The 18,395-nt window shown below is 35.9% G+C and overlaps 2 protein-coding genes, 1 long non-coding RNA gene and 1 pseudogene across 8 annotated transcripts; all 4 read left to right on the forward strand.

Moving 5' to 3' along the window:
- Positions 1-561: 561 nt before the first annotated feature.
- On the forward strand, positions 562-4,931 carry LOC111286108 (uncharacterized). 3 transcript variants are annotated; one of them, XM_022875907.2, is made up of 6 exons: positions 564-1,473; positions 1,585-1,740; positions 1,827-1,901; positions 1,981-2,127; positions 2,250-2,396; positions 2,491-4,931. In XM_022875907.2, the coding sequence occupies exons 1-6, from the start codon at positions 1,113-1,115 to the stop codon at positions 4,671-4,673; spliced, it is 3,069 nt and encodes a 1,022-aa protein (XP_022731642.2). In that variant the 5' UTR covers positions 564-1,112; the 3' UTR covers positions 4,674-4,931. The 3 variants fall into 3 exon arrangements, with proteins under 3 accessions (XP_022731641.2, XP_022731642.2, XP_089618894.1); XM_089762768.1 differs by having other exon boundaries at positions 1,202-1,325; XM_022875906.2 differs by having other exon boundaries at positions 562-1,740.
- A 901-nt stretch (positions 4,932-5,832) lies between these two features.
- On the forward strand, positions 5,833-7,899 carry LOC149518561 (uncharacterized). 2 transcript variants are annotated; one of them, XR_016343042.1, is made up of 3 exons: positions 5,833-6,944; positions 7,358-7,545; positions 7,777-7,899. It is a non-coding gene; the product is annotated as an uncharacterized LOC149518561 (long non-coding RNA). The 2 variants fall into 2 exon arrangements; XR_016343041.1 differs by having other exon boundaries at positions 7,358-7,478.
- On the forward strand, positions 7,596-10,110 carry LOC111284440 (uncharacterized; annotated as a pseudogene). Its single transcript, XR_016342591.1, has 7 exons — positions 7,596-7,958; positions 8,053-8,331; positions 8,419-8,486; positions 8,582-8,618; positions 8,722-8,775; positions 8,865-9,218; positions 9,355-10,110. The product of XR_016342591.1 is annotated as an uncharacterized LOC111284440 (transcript).
- Positions 10,111-10,848: 738 nt separating this feature from the next.
- LOC111284886 (uncharacterized) lies at positions 10,849-14,786 on the forward strand. Of its 2 annotated transcripts, none has more exons than XM_022873966.2 (6): positions 10,849-11,512; positions 11,624-11,779; positions 11,865-11,939; positions 12,019-12,165; positions 12,297-12,443; positions 12,538-14,786. In XM_022873966.2, the coding sequence occupies exons 1-6, from the start codon at positions 11,152-11,154 to the stop codon at positions 14,718-14,720; spliced, it is 3,069 nt and encodes a 1,022-aa protein (XP_022729701.1). In that variant the 5' UTR covers positions 10,849-11,151; the 3' UTR covers positions 14,721-14,786. The 2 variants fall into 2 exon arrangements, with proteins under 2 accessions (XP_022729701.1, XP_089618895.1); XM_089762769.1 differs by having other exon boundaries at positions 11,227-11,364.
- The last annotated feature ends 3,609 nt before the right edge of the window (positions 14,787-18,395 follow it).

Raw genomic sequence — 18,395 nt, forward strand, 5'->3', positions numbered from 1 at the left:
GTTTCATGCTTTTTTGCTACTTTCTTTTCACAACCAAATGAAGAACTTCAATTTCTGTTTGTTGATCCCATTTCAAGAACCATGTTAACAAGGCCTTCAATAAACAAAATACTTACTGCGGTAAAATATTAAATTATTAAGAGTAAATGTTTTATAAAATTAATAATACTTAAAACCTTGAAATTCATACAAAAGCCTTTTCAATAATTAATTAAATATAACTCATAAATTTGGGAATTCCGAAAAGCTGTGAAGGTTAATGTTATGTACATATAACTGTTTAGTGATAACATTTTTGAAAATTAATAGAATAAAATGATTTTTTTATTAGGTCAAAAAATAGATACAAGAAGTGTATATTTTTAAGTTTATTAAAAAATTGGGCTACACAGACTAAAGGCAACGTCCAAAATGAAACCAAAACCCAGCCTGTTTTCAATATTCAAAGGTTTTGTCAGCGACAGACTGACATCGACATGCCTTGTCTTGATCCAAGTGTCCCTCGGGCTTGGGCTCACTCTCTACACTAAAAAGAACTTTTGGGCTCGGGGATATCATACCAGTTTTAGCCTTTGAATACAGCTTTGACAAAAAACGAGTCGTTTTAGCGTATATAGAGAATGCTGACCAATCAGTTCTTGATAAAGACGAAGAATTCACCGTCATTCCGCTTGGTCGACTTCATGAAGCCACTTGTGTAACAAAGGAGCATTTAACAAGTCAAACAAACTCCTCGTCCGAACTTATGCCAAGTCTCCGGTAGAGATTGATTGAAGGTTCTCTAATCAGCTGCCTTTGAAATGAGCTGATAATCAGAATGGTCAAGAAACGAAGTAAACCAATGGTTTGGGTAATATCTTTAGCTGTACCTGTAGGCCATCTCCTATACTCTGTCCCTATTGGGTGCCAACCATAAATTAGATGTATATTTGTATATTGCCTTTCGAGGTCCATGTCAAATAGGTCCATGTAATTAATATAGGGACTGACCATTCGAGAATTTGAAACCAATAACAGGATAATTTATCGATTTGAGGCACTCCATTCAGAAAAAGCAACTTCTGTATAAATCAATATTCTCAGCTGCAGCAACCAATAAATTCTTTCAAACCATGAAGTGGATTTTCTGGTGCTGGCTTTCACTGGTCCTGGTACAGTTAAACGATTGCCAGTGCTTTGGCTGCCATGAGGAAGAGAGGCTTGCTCTTTTGAAACTCAAAACATCTTTCTATCTGGATAAGAGCTATGCTCCTCCTTCTTGGAAGGATGATGATAGTGACTGTTGTGGTTGGGAAAATGTGGTATGTGACAAAGAAACAAAACAAGTAAGTAAGCTTTTTCTTAACAGCTCATGGGATCCCCTTGAAGTATATGAAGATGTGAATCTGGATGCCACCCTTTTTCTTCCATTTAAGGATCTGACTTCCCTAAACTTGTCTTCAAACATGTTTTCTGGTTTGGCTGATAATGATGGTACAAGAAACTTCGTTTTTTCAGTTTATCATTTCAGGATTCTATTTTGCTGCTGTGAAATAGGAAGGAGGTTTAAATATTCATTTTTTTCGAATTCTCTTCGTTCAACAGGCTTTGAAAGACTGTCTAAACTGAACAAGTTGAGATTCCTTGATTTGAGCGGGGGCTATTTTAATGACAGCATCCTTGCACATGTCGGAGCAATCTCTTCACTTACTACTTTGTATTTGGCTTCGAACTTAATGACCGGAGCGACTCATTTCCAAGGTATGTTCATTCTTCCATTTTACTCTGGATCCAACAATCTCTATCTCATGTAACTTTGCTCGTGTCATGATAATTGTTCTCTGAAGAACTGGCTGCTCTGTCTAACTTGGAGGAGTTGGACTTGAGTGAGAATTTGTTAGAAAGCTTCATGGAGATTCAAGGTACACCACCAATGTTTAATTCCATTTTGCACTCGATGGTTTCCTAGTCAACCTTTGGTTTAGCTGATATCTATTTCAGGTCTTAAAAAATTGAGCAAACTGAAAGTCCTGAACCTAAACTCAAATAAGCTCAACATGAGTACTTTACTGTCTCTCGGGAATCTCCATTCGCTCAAGAGGCTTTATATCAACCATAATAGCTTGGAGGGATCCATTACTATTGATGGTACGCACAACTAAAACAAAAAAAAGGGGCAGCCCGGCGCATAAAGCGCTCCTGCTATGCCCGGGTTCGGGGAAGGGTACGCATGTTTTATTATACCTTGATTTTTCTACCTTCCTTTCTAGGGCTCAACAGTTTGAGAAACTTGGAGGTCTTGGATGTCTCTTCCAGTAATATTAGCAGCAACTTTCTTCAGGTTTTGGAGTATATGATATCCCTTAAAGGCTTATCCTTGCGTGATAATAGTCTCAATGCCACCCTGGATTTGCTAGGTAATTCTAGTTGTACTTGAAAACCAAGTGCTTTAATTGAATTAAATTAACAAGTATTTATTTTATTAACTTTGTTTTCTAACAATTTTGGCAGGCCTGTGCAAACATAGGGATCTTGAAGAGTTGGATATCAGTCATAACAGTTTCAAAGGCACAATCCCTTCCTGTGTTGAAACCTTGACATCCCTTCGAGTTCTGGATATCTCTAGAAACAGGTTTTCGGGGAACATCAGTTCATCTTTCATCTCTAACCTCATTTCCCTTGAGTTTCTTTCCCTTTCTCACAATGTATTCCAAAGTTTGGCCCCATTTTCCTCAATTGCTAACCATTCTAAGCTTGAGGTCTTTGAGCTCATCTGTGATAACAATGGATTAATGGTTGAAATCGATGATCATAATTGGGTTCCACGCTTCCAACTGAAGATCTTCCGTCTTTCAGGCTGTTCAGTTGATGAAGGATCCATGTTCAAATTTCTTTCTTACCAATATGATCTTAGAGTGATTGATCTCTCTGATAACAACTTGGAAGGAGATTTTCCTACTTGGTTGATGGAGAATAATACAAGAATGGTAGAACTACATTTGAAAAATAATTCGTTCAAAGGCCAATTTCCTCTTCCATGTCGTCCTAGCACGTTCATCTCCGTTGTTGATATTTCCAACAATCAGCTTCAAGGACATATCCCATCAAACATAAGTGTCTATCTCCCAAATCTGAAATTTCTGAATCTCTCAACGAATTCCTTCAAAGGCAGCATTCCTTCTTCATTCGGTGATATTGAAAATCTGCTCGTTTTGGACCTGTCAAACAATGAACTCTTGGGAAACATACCTGATAGCTTGGTCTCTGGCTGCTTTCTTTTGCATGCTTTAATATTGTCAAACAATAATCTTAGCGGCCGAATGTTTCCAAAGTTTTCTAATCTGACCAGCTTAGAAATTCTGCATTTGAATGGGAATCTCTTTCCTGGAGAAATCCCAGATAGTTTGTTCAACAGCTCATACTTGAAGAGTCTAGATGTTAGTTATAACTCCTTATCAGGTAAGCTGCCAACTTGGATGGGAAGTTTGACTTATCTGCAAACACTTTTGATGGCCGGTAATCATCTTGAAGGACCGATTCCCATTGAGTTTTGTTCACATGAGAACATTGAAATTCTTGATCTTTCGCAAAACAATCTCTCAGGCTCTATCCCATCTTGCTTTAGCCCAATATCCCTTCTTCATGTATACCTGCATGACAACAAGTTCACAGGACCAATAACAAAATCCTTCTCTCAAAGCTCATCTTTGGTGACTCTAGACATCAGAAACAACTACTTGACTGGAGGTATTCCCAGTTGGATTTCCAATCTCAGTTTGAGCATTCTTCTTCTGAAAGAAAACCAGTTGGAAGGAAGAATACCTGCTGAGTTGTGTCAGTCGTCCTTGATGACTATACTAGATCTTTCTCACAACAATCTCTCAGGTTCTATTCCTTCTTGCTTGAACAAGATACCATTCAAAATAGGGTTTCGTTCTGGAAAATTTCGTTTACCTGTTTTTCTGGATATTGATCTACAGTTGTCAGCGTATTCATATCAAAGCAGCTATATAGAGTTACTTCAAATACCTTCTTATGCTAAACCTGTAAATTATGAAATAACCTCCGTTGAGTTCACAACCAAGAACAGGTCTAACTTCTACATGAACAACTTTTTATACAACATGACTGGAATTGATCTGTCTTGGAACAAATTGACAGGCAGAATACCACCCGAAATGGGGGAGCTAAAGCGAATCCGTTCGCTAAATCTTTCACATAATGAGCTGAGTGGTTCAATTCCAACAACCTTTTCGGGCCTAAAGTACATAGAAAGCTTGGACCTTTCTCACAACAAGTTGACAGGAGCAATTCCTCAACAGCTTACTGAACTGACTGTGCTGGGATATTTCTCTGTTGCTTACAACAATTTATCTGGTAAAATACCTGATAAAGCGCAGTTTGGTACTTTCGTGGAAAATAGCTATGAGGGAAATCCTTTTCTTTGCGGGTCAATATTGAAGAAAGACTGTAACTCAACTCTGGAAGAGTCACAGGGGGGACACGAGGAGGGAGAGAACAGCTTTATGGAGATGCTGGCTTTTTACTTAAGTTTTCTTATGGCTTATGCAATAATGGTGGTGGTACTTATTGCTACTCTTTACATCAACATGGATTGGAGAAACAAGTGGTTTCATCTAGTTGATGCTTGTATCAATACTTGTCTTTGTAAGTTGACCAATCAAAATGATTAGAATTTCATCATTGTTTAAAAGAAAATGCCGAGGGAAGCCGAAGGCATGTACCTATGTACTAGCAAAACACAAAGCCGAATGGGTAAAATCCCATGATATTAAACTTTTGGTGATTGAAGCATAATTGGACACTAAACTTCTATTTTTTTCTTGTTAAAAACAAGGTAGAAATTGTAGAGAAGCAAAGAAGTAAGCGTATGTCAGAGATTGTCATCGAAATGAACTCAAATTTATATTTGTAAAAAGGTTTTTTTGTTGTGTTGAGAAAGTGTTGTATACAAGTAAAATAGGATGTGTTGTGAGATAACGGAGAAAATGATTGGAGTAAACTTTAAAGTATTGACTGCAGCTATATGGGTGATGATATTTGATAAATAAAAGCTGAGTAGAGAAGCGAATGAGATTAAAAAAATGATTTGGAAAGAGTAAATTACAGAGAGAACTGAATAAATTTGTTAAAAGTTTTTAAAAGTCTTATGAATCATTTAAATTCTTATTTATAGGTTTAAAAAATAAGAGTTATATATTTTGAGTATTAAATGAGAATAATAATAAACAATGACATAATTAATTATTACAAAATATATTAATATATTGTTTAATGAAAGTGTAATTAATTTTTTTGTGATAGACATAATGAACATAAAAATTCACTATTTTTTTTTGAAAGAAAGGAAAAAGCATTTAAGAAAAAGTTAAGATAAAATTTTTTAATTATCTTCGTATTTAATCTACTAAATTAAACTTTCTAAAATATTTTAATAACGAGATTAATCCAAAAATTTTATTATATTTTGAGGTTATTTTCACTCATTTATTTGATGAAGTGTTTTTTGTGAAGTAAAAAATAATTTTTAGTAAAAGAGTTTTTGATGAATAATTATTTCGTAAAATAATATTTATTAAAATAATTTTATTATATTTTTTAATTTATTTTCAATTTTAATAACTCTAAAACAATATATAAAAATAAAATATTAATAATCAAAATCAAATATCTTCAATATTTAATTGAAATTCAACTGAAATTTAAAACCATAAATTACAAATGAAATCACCATTCACCAGCCATTAGATGCATTTAAATGCTCGCATTTGAATTTAGGAAAAACAGTTCATTAATTACAAATTTTTTTAAAATAGTAATTTAATTATTTTTAATCAATGTTTATAAACACTTGTTAATCAGATACACATTCCATGACATAACACTGGCTAGGAGAATGCAGATTAACAGAGATATTATTGATGACATATGATGACCAGTCCATCAAGGAAATTCCATTTTGTAAGTTGCAGATTGGTGGGCTTGGTTGTAAAGTAAACAATAAAATGTTAAATTCCATATTTTCCCCCACTTTCCAAAGAAAGTGACATCACGCCAATGCAACGGCATGACATAATTGCACGGTCCATTAAACGTGCTTAAATGGAAAGTGGCTTTACCATTTCCCCCACAAAACGTTGAACCGACAACTAAACCCCGATAGAGAAAGAAAAAACAAAGAAAAATGATAATAATTGCAGAAATGAAAAAATAATAAAAAATTTATTTCATTTCATTTCGTCACGCCCATCGGCGTTTAATAACAGTCCTTTCTTTTATTCCGCTTCGAAATTAGCGTTAATTTCCTAAAAATTATTATTATTATCAGATTGTTTTTCTTTGCTAATCTTTTTTTGTTTGATTGCTAACAAAATTTTACAAGGAAATAATACAAAACCACAAAGTTTCAGCAACATTCACAACGTTACTAAGCAATGGGGCTGAAAAGAGAATGGATGTCTGTCATTTTGTTACTTATTTTGACATTTATTTTCAGGGAAAGTAAATGGAAGTGAGGCAAAGTATGTGGTGGAGTTTTCATGGGGGATTACTAGGAGGTCTGTCGTGGAGGGGCAGATTGGTGAACCTGTGCCTGTGGAGATCGGTACTTCATCCCTAGTTTCGGCTGCTAAGAGGACTTACAGAAAGGACCTTCTTAATGGGTTCAAGAGATACTCAGGAGGATGGAATAGCGGGGAGCGCTAATACTAGGTTATAAGCTTACCTTAACCCAAGAGCCGAGATGACCCATTTTTGATGAGTTTTTTTTTTTTTTAGTTTTCTCTTTTCGGACATGATCGTGCCATCTACTCATGTCCAGTTATTTACCACTTGCCAGGATAGGATTACTCTTGGACCCTTGGCCCTGGTTCAAACTTTCAATGCTGGCACGTGGGTGATTTTACATTTGCATCCTTCAGAATTTGTGATTTTGGCACGTGAGGGTATAATTACTAGTCAAACATTCTGGTTAAGGTCCCCCATGCCCACCATACACCCTCCTTTTTCTTTAGTTGTATTTTTGTGGCAAAATGGTAGTGAAATTAGAGAGTGGATATTGAAAATATAGTTTCCAATTGCAGTCCAGAGGAGATAATTTATTTCTGTAGATATGTATAGAGTTTTTTTTTTTTTTTTTTTTTTGTTTGGCCGGAAAAAAAGAATGGATATGTTTAGCATAACATGGATGATACTAACTTTTTCTTTCTAATCTAATACACAATCATAGCAGTAGTCCAATACCTACATTTATGTTTGCAGAAATGCTGAGCTGGTGCTAGAAATAGTATGCCATTAGCCCATTACTGCAGCAATTTCCTTTTGGAGTAATTTTTCCATGCATTTTTCATTTATGCAGTAGATATTGAAGCAAATAGGATTGAGACATGGTTCAAGCTTTGCGGAACAAGGCAGGTCCTTGATGCTGGATGATGTGAAGTTAAGAATGTGACTTTGTAAACAAGTTGATTGATTCTTAGGTATACCATATCTGTCTTCCCTCGTGGAAGCTGGCGAATCATAGATGAACATGATATCTACCAAAAAGTTTGGTCCTTTCACACTACAAAATTTTTCTTTGTACTTTGATTTAGCTCTAGTGTTGCACTAAGGTGTTTTTTTTTTTTTTTTTTTTTCGAATATTTTCATTTGCGTACCCTTTTATCCATTTTCGTGTCCTAGCAGTTGGATTATATGTAATTGGCTATATTGCAGCTAGTCAGTATCAGTTTAAGATTTATGTCCTAACTAATCAGTTCCATTTTTGTTTAAATGCAGTCCGTGGCTTTTACTGCACTTTCTCTGTTTGCAATTGCTGCAATCTGGTTTGTTGGCTTTGGGTTATGCTTATTGCTCATCTTTCTCTGTTATTTCTGTTGTAAAAGGCAGCCACATGGATATTCTCGAATTGCTTATGCAATCTCTCTCATTTTCCTGGTGTTGTTCCCAGTTGCTGCAATGTAAATGCATCTTTCTCTCGTGTCATATTCATATTGAATATTGATATGTGTCATGATAGTTCCTAAATCCTAATGCTTTGCTCTTTGGTTTTAGGCTTGGCTGCTTTGTCCTATATGTTGGCCAGGGGAGGTTTCATAAAAGCACTACAAAAACATTAGCATGTGTTGTAAATCAGGCAGTTATGAGTATCAGGAAACTAAAGGATGTGTCGGACTCTCTTGCGACAGCTAAGTAGATCGGAGTTGATAAAAATTTTTCTACCTTCTTATGTCCAAACTGATATTGATGAGATAGGAGCAAAAATTAATTCTTCTGGAAGCACTCTAGCCGACAAAACAGTGGATAATTCAGATGAGATCTCCTAGATTCTGTGTAAGTGAAGGATTCTGAAGTTTACCTATATGTTTTAGTGCTTCCAAGAAAAGCTTTCATTAAAGCTGTATTTCAATGCTGCTACAGGAGAGTGGCTCTTATTGCAATAGCCGCTATTATGCTTCTATTGACATTTCTTGGATTCTGCAAGTCCCGTTGGTTTCTTTAGTAAGAATTCGCGAAAGTTCGTTTTTTCAGAATTTAGAAAGTTTGTGACTTCATTTATTTATACAATCTAATTTTGTTTAAGTATTCTCAATTTTTGGGATGCAGCTTCTTGTTTACATGTGAGTAGGATGGAATTTCATTCTCCAATTTTTTCTCTGATTTTGTTTGGATTCAAACGAGGATCTTTCTTAACAGAAGGGTTTAAAACTATATCTGTTTCAGTCTGGTGATACTAGGATGGATGCTTGTCACTGGAACATTCCTTGTTCTCCATAAGTAAGTTTTAGCATAGCTCAACCTATATCTCTACATCTTACTGCTTCTAATTTTACATCCTAATTGATGTTTTGTTTTTGATGTGCGAGTGCGGCTGCAGATACTTGTGTTGCAATGCATGATTGAATCCAAAATCCCACTGCTCATGCGGCTTTAGATGATATACTGCCTTGCGTGGACAATGCTACAGCCCAAGAAACATTGTTGAAAAGCAGGGAAGTTACCTCTCAGCTTGTTGAAGTTATTAACCAGCTCATAACCAACGTGTCAAACATTAATTTTTCACCTAACTTTCCGACCATGTACTTCAATCAATCCGTTCCATTGGTGCCTGTACTCTGCAATTCTTTATTTCCTGACCTTACAGATCGAATTTGCACTGCCGGTGAAGTGAATGCAGATAATGCAACATATGTAAATTCATTGGACCCAGCAACATCAATGCATTATTATTAACAAGCAAACAAACTTGAACTGAGATAGAAAGTAGGCTGCCAAGAATTTCTATATGTTTTCTTTTGGTTGCAAGATCTGGACTTATTTTCCAGTAAGATATTATCATTTACTACAGGTATGAAGGAACTATGTCTGTCAGGTTTCTGCAACTGGAATATGCACCACAACAGGACGATTAACTCCAGCCTTCTATGACCAGATGACAGCTGTGGTAAATGTGGGTTCTGCATTATAAAATTATGCTCCTTTCGTTGTTCAGCTTCAAGACTGCACATTTGTGAGGGAAACTTTTACAGGCATTTATGTAGAACACCGCCCTGGTCTACGGCGATATAGTAGATGGATCTATACAGGGCTGGCAATGGTCTCAACTGCACTTATGCTCCCTTTAATCTTCTGGGTAATATATGGGCGAGAGAGACGCCGTCGCCTTTATACAAAACAGTTAAGTGAGGCTCCTGAAGCAGACAGAGACTCTTGAGAGAAGCTTTTCTTTCACTTTTTGTGCGGGAATGGGAATGGTTGTTTCTTTGCAGTTGTGGTCCGCAGCTTCACTCTATGTTGCAGGTCCTTTAGTGTGGTTTGTCCATATAAAACTGTAACCAATCCACGCCAGTAATCAAAGAATCCAGGTCCATAAGTGGGTTGTACCTTGTAGTGCTAAAAGACTCGCATGATCAGATTGAAAGGATTTGTTTCGGGGAAATTTCATTACATGTAGACTTGGGTTAAATTCCTTCCATGCCATGATGATTCGTTTCATGTTTTTTGATATTTTCTTTCCACAACCAAATGAAGGGAAACTTCAATTTCTGTTTGTTGATCCCATTTCAAGAACCATGTTAATAAGGCCTTCAATACACAAATTTTCCTATACTTACCGCACTAAAATATTAAATTATTAAGAGTAAATGTTTTATAAAATTAATAAAACTTAACTCATAAATTTGAGGATTCCGAAAAGCTACGAAAGATAATGTTATGTACATATAACTGTTTATTCATGAGCACTTTTGAAAAATAATAGAATTAGATGGTTTTTTTATTAGGTTAAAAAATTTATACAAGAAGTGTGTATATTTTTATGTTTATATAACCTTTTCCATAAATAAATGTTTTTGAGCAAAATGACCGAGCATGTCAATCCCATTGACTTATTGCTACGGCCGACAAATAATAGGGGCTTAAATTTATTCTAAAATTGGGCTGCACAGACTAAAAGCACCGTCTAAAATGAAAACAAAACCCAGCCTGTATTCAATATTCAAAGGTTTTGTCAGTTAGAGAATAACTTCGACATGCCTTGTCTTGGTCCAAGTGTCCATCGCGCTTCGGCTCACCCTCTACAGTAAAAAAACTTCTGGGCTCCGTGATATCATTCCAGTCTAAGCCCTTGAATATAGCTTTGATAAATTGCGACTCGTTCCATACAGAAAATGCTGACCAATCAGTTCTTGATAAAGACGAAGAATTCACCGTCATTCCGCGTGGTCGACTTAGTGAAGCCACTTGTGTAATAAAGGAGCATATAATAAGTCAAACAAACTCCTCGTCTGAACAAATGCGATGTCTCTGCTAGAGATTGACTGAGGATTCTCTAATCAGCAGCCTTTGCAATGAGCTGATAATCATGATGGTCAAGAAATGGAGTAAACCAATGGTTTGGGTAATCTCTTTCGCTTGTAGACCATCTCCTATGCACTGTCCCCATTGGTGCCTGCTATTATTATATATAAATTAGAACGTAACCTTTCCATTTCCATCTCAAATAGGTCCATGTAATTAATATAGGGATGGACCATTCGAGAATTTGTCGATTTGAGGCACTCGATTGACTAATCCAAAGGTCCGCAAAAGCAACTTCTATATATATCAATATCTTCTTTCTCAGCTGCAGCAACCAATAGATTCTTTCAAACCATGAAGTGGATTTTCTGGTGCTGGCTTTCTTTGGTCCTGGTACAGTTAAACGATTACCAATGCTTTGGTTGCCATGAGGAAGAGAGGCTTGCTCTTTTGAAACTCAAAACATCTTTCTATCCGGACGAGAGCTATGCTCCTCCATCTTGGGAGGATAATGATAGTGACTGTTGTGGTTGGGAAAACGTGGTGTGTGACAAAGAAACGAAACAAGTAAGTAAGCTTTTTCTTAACAGCTCATGGGATCCCCTTGAAGTATATGAAGATGTGTATCTGGATGCCACCCTTTTTCTTCCATTTAAGGATCTGACTTCCCTAAACTTGTCTTCAAACATGTTTTCTGGTTTGGCTGATAATGATGGTACTAGAAACTTCTTTTTTTCAGTTTATCATTTCAGGATTCTGTTTTTCTGCTGTGAAATAGGAAGGAAGTTTAAATATTCATTTTTTTCGAATTCTCTTCGTTCAACAGGCTTTGAAAGATTGTCTAAACTGAACAAGTTGAGATTCCTTGATTTGAGCGGGGGCAACTTTAATGACAGCATCTTTGCACATGTTGGAGCAATCTCTTCACTTACTACTTTGTATTTGGCTTCGAACTTAATGACCGGAGCGACTCATTTCCAAGGTATGTTCATTCTTCCATTTTACTTTGGACCCAAGAATCTCTATCTCATGTAACTTTGCTCGTGTCATGATATTGTTCTCTGAAGAACTGCCTGCTCTGTCTAACTTGGAGGAGTTGGACTTGAGTGAGAATTTGTTAGAAAGCTTCATGGAGATTCAAGGTACACCACCAATGTTTAATTACATTTTGCACTCGATGGTTTCCTAGTCGACCTCTGGTTTAGCTGATTTCTATTTCAGGTCTTAAAAAATTGAGCAAACTGAAAGTCCTGAACCTAAACTCAAATAAGCTCAACATGAGTACTTTACTGTCTCTCGGGAATCTCCATTCGCTCAAGAGGCTTTATATCAACGATAATAGCTTGGAAGGATCCATTGCTATTGAAGGTACGCACAACTAAAAAAAAATAAGGGCAGCCCGGTGGATAAAGCACTCCGGCTATCTGCGAGTTCGGGGAAGGGTCTATTGTACGCATGTTTTATCATACCTTGATTTTTCTACCTTCCTTCCTTTCTAGGACTTAACAGTTTGAGAAACTTGGAGGTCTTGGATGTCTCTTCCAGTAATATTAGCAGCAACTTTCTTCAGGTTTTAGACTACATGATATCCCTTAAAGGCTTATCCTTGCGTGATAATAGTCTCAATGGCACCACGGATTTGCTTGGTAATTTTAGTTGTACTTGAAAACCAAGTGTTTTAATTGAATTAAATTAACAAGTATTTATTGTATTAACTTTGTTTTCTAACAATTTTGGCAGGCTTGTGCAAACTTAGGGATCTTGAAGAGTTGGATCTCAGTCATAACAGTTTCAAAGGCACAATCCCTTCCTGTGTTGAAACCTTGACATCCCTTCGAGTTCTGGATATCTCTAGAAACAGGTTTTCGGGGAACATCAGTTCATCTTTCATCTCGAGCCTCATTTCCCTTGAGTTTCTTTCCCTTTCTCACAATGTATTCCAAAGTTTGGCCCCATTTTCCTCATTTGCTAACCATTCTAAGCTTGAGGTCTTTGAGCTTATCGGTAATAACAATGGGTTAATGGTTGAAATCGATGATCATAATTGGGTTCCACGCTTCCAACTGAAGATCTTCCGTCTTTCAGGCTGTTCAGTTGATGAAGGATCCATGTTCAAATTTCTTTCTTACCAATATGATCTTAGAGTGATTGATCTCTCTGATAACAACTTGGAAGGAGATTTCCCTAATTGGTTGATGGAGAATAATACAAGAATGGTAGAGCTATATTTGAAAAATAATTCTTTCAAAGGCCAATTTCCTCTTCCATCTCGTCCTAGCACATTCATCTCCGTTGTTGATATTTCCAGCAATCAGCTTCAAGGACATATCCCATCCACCATAAGTGTCTATCTCCCAAATCTGAAATATCTGAATCTCTCAACGAATTCCTTCAAAGGTAGCATTCCTTCTTCATTCGGTGATATGAAAAATCTGCTCGTTTTGGACCTGTCAAACAATGAACTCTTGGGAGGCATACCTGATAGCTTGGTCTCTGGCTGCATTCTTTTGCATGCTCTAATATTGTCAAACAATAATCTTAGTGGCGAAATGTTTCCAAAGTTTTCTAATCTAACCAGCTTAGAAATACTGCGTTTGAATGGGAATCTCTTTCTTGGAGAAATCCCAGAGAGTTTGCTCAACAGCTCATACTTGAAGAGTCTAGATGTTAGTTATAACTCCTTATCAAGTAAGCTGCCAACTTGGATGGGAAATTTGACTTATCTGCAAACACTTTTGATGGCCGGCAATCATCTTGAAGGACCGATTCCCACTGAGTTTTGTTCATATGAGAACATTGAAATTCTTGATCTTTCGCAAAACAATCTCTCAGGCTCTATCCCTTCTTGCTTTAGCCCAATATCCCTTCTCCAGGTATACCTGCATGACAACAAGTTCACAGGACCAATAACAAAATCCTTCTCTCAAAGCTCACTTTTGGTGACTTTAGACCTCAGAAACAACTACTTGACCGGAGGTATTCCCAGTTGGATTTCCAATCTCAGTTTGAGCATTCTTCTTCTGAAAGAAAACCAGTTGGAAGGAAGAATCCCTGTTGAGTTGTGTCAGTCATCCTTGATGACTATGCTAGATCTTTCTCACAACAATCTCTCAGGTCCTATTCCTTCTTGCTTGAACAAGATACCATTCAAAATAGGGTTTCGTTCGGGAAAATTTCGTATAGCTGTTTCTCTGGATGGTGATCTACAGTTGTCAGCCTATTCATATCAAGGCAGCTATATAGAGTTACTTCAAATACCTTCCTATGCTAAACCTGCATATTATGAAATATCCTCTGTTGAGTTCACAACCAAGAACAGGTCTGACTTCTACAGGAACAACTTTTTATACAACATGACTGGAATTGATCTCTCCTGGAACAAATTGACAGGCAGAATACCACCTGAAATAGGGGAGCTAAAGCTAATCCGTGCACTAGATCTTTCACATAATGAATTGAATGGTTCAATTCCAACAACCTTTTCGGGCCTAAAGAACATAGAAAGCTTGGACCTTTCTCACAACAAGTTGACAGGAGCAATTCCTCAACAGCTTACTGAGCTGACTGCGCTGGGATATTTCTCTGTTGCTTACAACAATTTATCTGGTAAAATACCTGATAAAGCGCAGTTTGGTGCTTTCGTGGAAAATAGCTATGAGGGAAATTCTTTTCTTTGCGGGCCAACGTTGAAGAAAGACTGTAACCCAACTCCGGAACAATCACCTGCGGGTCATGAGGAGGGAGAGAACAGCTTTATGGAGATGCTGGCTTTTTACTTGAGTTTTCTTGTGGCTTACGTAACAGTGGTGGTGGTACTTACTGCTACTCTTTACATCAACATGGATTGGAGAAACAAGTGGTTTCATCTAGTTGATGCCTGTATCACTACTTGTCTTTGTAAGTTGACCAATCAAAATGATTAGAATTTCATCATTGTTTGAAATAAAATGCAGAGGGAAGCTGAAGGCATGCAACAATGTTCCAGCAAATCACAGAGCCAAATGAGTAAAATCCCATGATAAAAAACTTTTGGTGATTGAAGCATAATTAGATACTAAACTTACATTTTTTTTCTTGTTAAAAACAAGAGAGAATTTTTAGAGAAGCAAAGAAGTAAGGGTATGTCAGAGATTGTCATCCAAATCAACTCAAACTTATATTTGTAAAAAGGTTTTTTTGTTGAGGTGAGAAAGTGTCGTAAACAAGTAAAGTATGATGTGTTGGGAGATAACGGAGAAAAATATTAGAACAAACTTTAAAGTATTAATTACAGGAATAGAGGGTGATAGCTGGTAAATGAAGGATGGTAGAGAAGAAAATGAGATTGAAAAAATGATTTAGAAAGAGAATATGTGTTATATATTGGGTGTTGAACGAGAATAATGATAAATAATGAAAGAATTGATTGTGACAAAAGATATTGATATATTGTTTAATGAAAGTGTAATTTACTTTTTTATGATAGACATAATATTATAAAAGTTTACTATTTTTTTGAAAGAAAGGAAAAAACACTTAGGAAAAGGTTAAGATGAAACTTCTTAACTATCTTTTTATTTAATTCATTAACTTAAAATTTTAAAAATATTTTAATAATAAAATTAATCCAAAAATTGTTATCATATTTTAGGGTTATTTTCACTTATTCATTTGATGAAGTGTTTTTTGTTAAATAAGTAATTTTTGGTAAAAAAATTTTTCATAAATAATTATTCCATAAAATAGTTTTCATTGAAACAACCTTATTATATTTTTTAATTTATTTACAATTTTAATAATTTTAAACAAAATTTATAAAAATAAAATATTAATAATCAAAATCACATTTCTTCAATATTTAATTGAAATTCAACTGAAATCTAAAACCATAAATTACAAATGAAATCACCATTCACTAGCCATTAGATGCATTTAAATGCTTGCATTTGAATTTAATAAAAACAGTTCATCAAATACAAATTTTTTTTTAAATAGTAATTTAAATATTTTTAATCAATGTTTATAAACACCCGTTAATCAGATACACATTCCATGACACAACACTGGCTAGGAGAATGCAGATTAACAGGGATATTATTGATGACATATGATGACCAGTCCATCCAGGAAATTCCTTTTTGTAAGTTGGAGATTGGTGGGCTTGGTTGTAAAGCAAACAATAAAGTGTTAGATTCTATATTTTCCCCCACTTTCCAAAGAAAGTGACACCACGCCAATGCAACGGCATGACATAATTGGACAGTCCATTAAACGTGCTTAAATGGAAAGTGGCATTGCCATTTCCCTTACAAAACGTTGACCCGACGACCAAACCCCAATAGAGAAAGAAAAAACAAAGAAAAATGATAATAGTTGCAGAAATGAAAAAATAATAAGAAATTTCTTTCATTTCATTTCGTCACACCCATCGGCATATAATAGCTTTCCTTTCTTTTATCCCGCTTCGAAATTAGCGTTAATTTCCTAAAAATTATTATTATTGTTATCAGATTGTTTTTCTTTGCTAATCTTTTTGTTTGGTTGCTAACAAAATTTTACAAGGAAATAATACAAAACCACAAAGTTTCGGCAACATACACAACGTTACTAAGCAATGGGACTGAAAAGAGAATGGATGTGACTGTCATTTTCTTACTTATTTTGACATTTATTTTCAGGGAAAGTAAATGGAAGTGAGGCAAAGTATGTGGTGGAGTTTTCATGGCGGATTACGGGAGGGTCTGTAGTGGAGGGGCAGATTGGTGAACCTGTGCCAGTGGAGATCGGTACTTCATCCCTTGTTTCGGCTGCTGAGAGGACTTACAGAAAGGACCCTCTTAATGGGTTCAAGAGGATGAAATATCAGGGAGCGCCATTACTGGGCTGTAAGTTTACCAAAACCCAAGAGCCGAGATGACCCATTTTTGATGAGTTTTTTTTTTTTTTGACTTATCTCTTTTCGGACGGGACCATGCCATGGACTTATGTCCAGTTATTTACCACTTGCCAGCATATGATTACTCTTGGACCCTTGGCTCTGGTTCAAATTTTCAATGCTGGCACGTGGGTGATTTTACATTTACATCCTTCAGAATTTGTATTTTGGCACGTGAGGGTATAATTTCTAGTCAAACATTCTGGTTAAGGTCCCCCATGCCCACCATACACCCTTCTTTTTCATCAGTTATATTTTTGTGGCAAATGGTAGTGAAATTAGAGAGTGGATATTGAAAATACAGTTTCCAATTGCAGTCCAGAGGAGATAATTTATTTCTGTAGATATGTATAGAGTTTTTTCTTTTTTGGCGAGAAAAAAAAATGGATATGTTTAGCATAACATGGATGATACTAACTTTTTCATTCTAATCTAACACACAATCATAGCAGTAGTCCAATACCTACATTATGTTTGCAGAAATGCTGAGCTGGTGCTAGAAATAGTATGCCATTAGCCCATTACTGCAGCAATTTCCTTTTGGAGTAATTTTTCCATGCATTTTTCATTTATGTAGTAGATATTGAAGCAAATAGGATTGAGACATGGTTCAAGCTTTGCGGAACAAGGCAGGTCCTTGGTGCTGGATGATGTGAAGTTAAGAATGTGACTTTGTAAGCAAGTTGATTGATTCTTAGGTATACCATATCTGTCTTCCCTCGTGGAAGCTGGCGAATTATAGATGAACATGACATCCACCAAAAAGTTTGGTCCTTTCATACTACAAAATTTTTCTTTGTACTTCGATTTAGCTCTAGTGTTGCACTAAGGTGTTATTTTTTTTTTTTTTGAATATTTTCATTTTCGTACCCTTTTATCCATTTTCGTGTCCTAGCAGTTGGATTATATGTAATTGGCTATATTGCAGCTAGTCAGTATCAGTTTAAGATTTATGTCCTAACTAATCAGTTCCATTTTTGTTTAAATGCAGTCCGTGGCTTTTACTGCACTTCCTCTGTTTGCAATTGCTGCAATCTGGTTTGTTGGCTTTGGGTTATGCTTATTGCTCATCTTTCTCTGTTATTTCTGCTGTAAAAGGCAGCCACATGGATATTCTCGAATTGCTTATGCAATCTCTCTCATTTTCCTGGTGTTGTTCACAGTTGCTGCAATGTAAATGCATCTTTCTCTCGTGTCATATTCATATTGAATATTGATATGTGTCATGAGTGTTCCTAAATCCTAATGCTTTGCTCTTTGGTTTTAGGCTTGGCTGGGTTGTCCTATATGTTGGCCAGGGGAGAAACACCCGATGAAGAAACAAAACCTTTACCACAACCAGTGGATCGAGGCAAAAGAAAAATAGGAGAAGTTTCTAACCTAGAAATTGATGATCTACTAAGATTCTCAGATTTTGTAGAAAACCCAAAAAAATATCAACCAGTTGAAACACATCCTGTTGATCCGAATTATTTCCCTAAAAAAGAGAAAATAAAACAAACGTCAACTGTTGACCAAAGCCAAACAAGCCAAACTCAACAACAACCTTCTTCCATGAATATAGATTCGTTAAATAAATGAACTGTAGCACAAGGAGCAACTTATTTAGATCTGTCAAAAGTCTCACTTTCAGAATATGAAAAAAGCATTGATGAATGGTTACAATCAATGTTTATTGTAATAA

Source organism: Durio zibethinus, chromosome 6 (assembly GCF_047325235.1).
Source record: "Durio zibethinus cultivar Kanyao isolate XHJ-2024 chromosome 6, ASM4732523v1, whole genome shotgun sequence".
In the NCBI taxonomy this organism is placed as follows: Eukaryota; Viridiplantae; Streptophyta; class Magnoliopsida; order Malvales; family Malvaceae; genus Durio; species Durio zibethinus.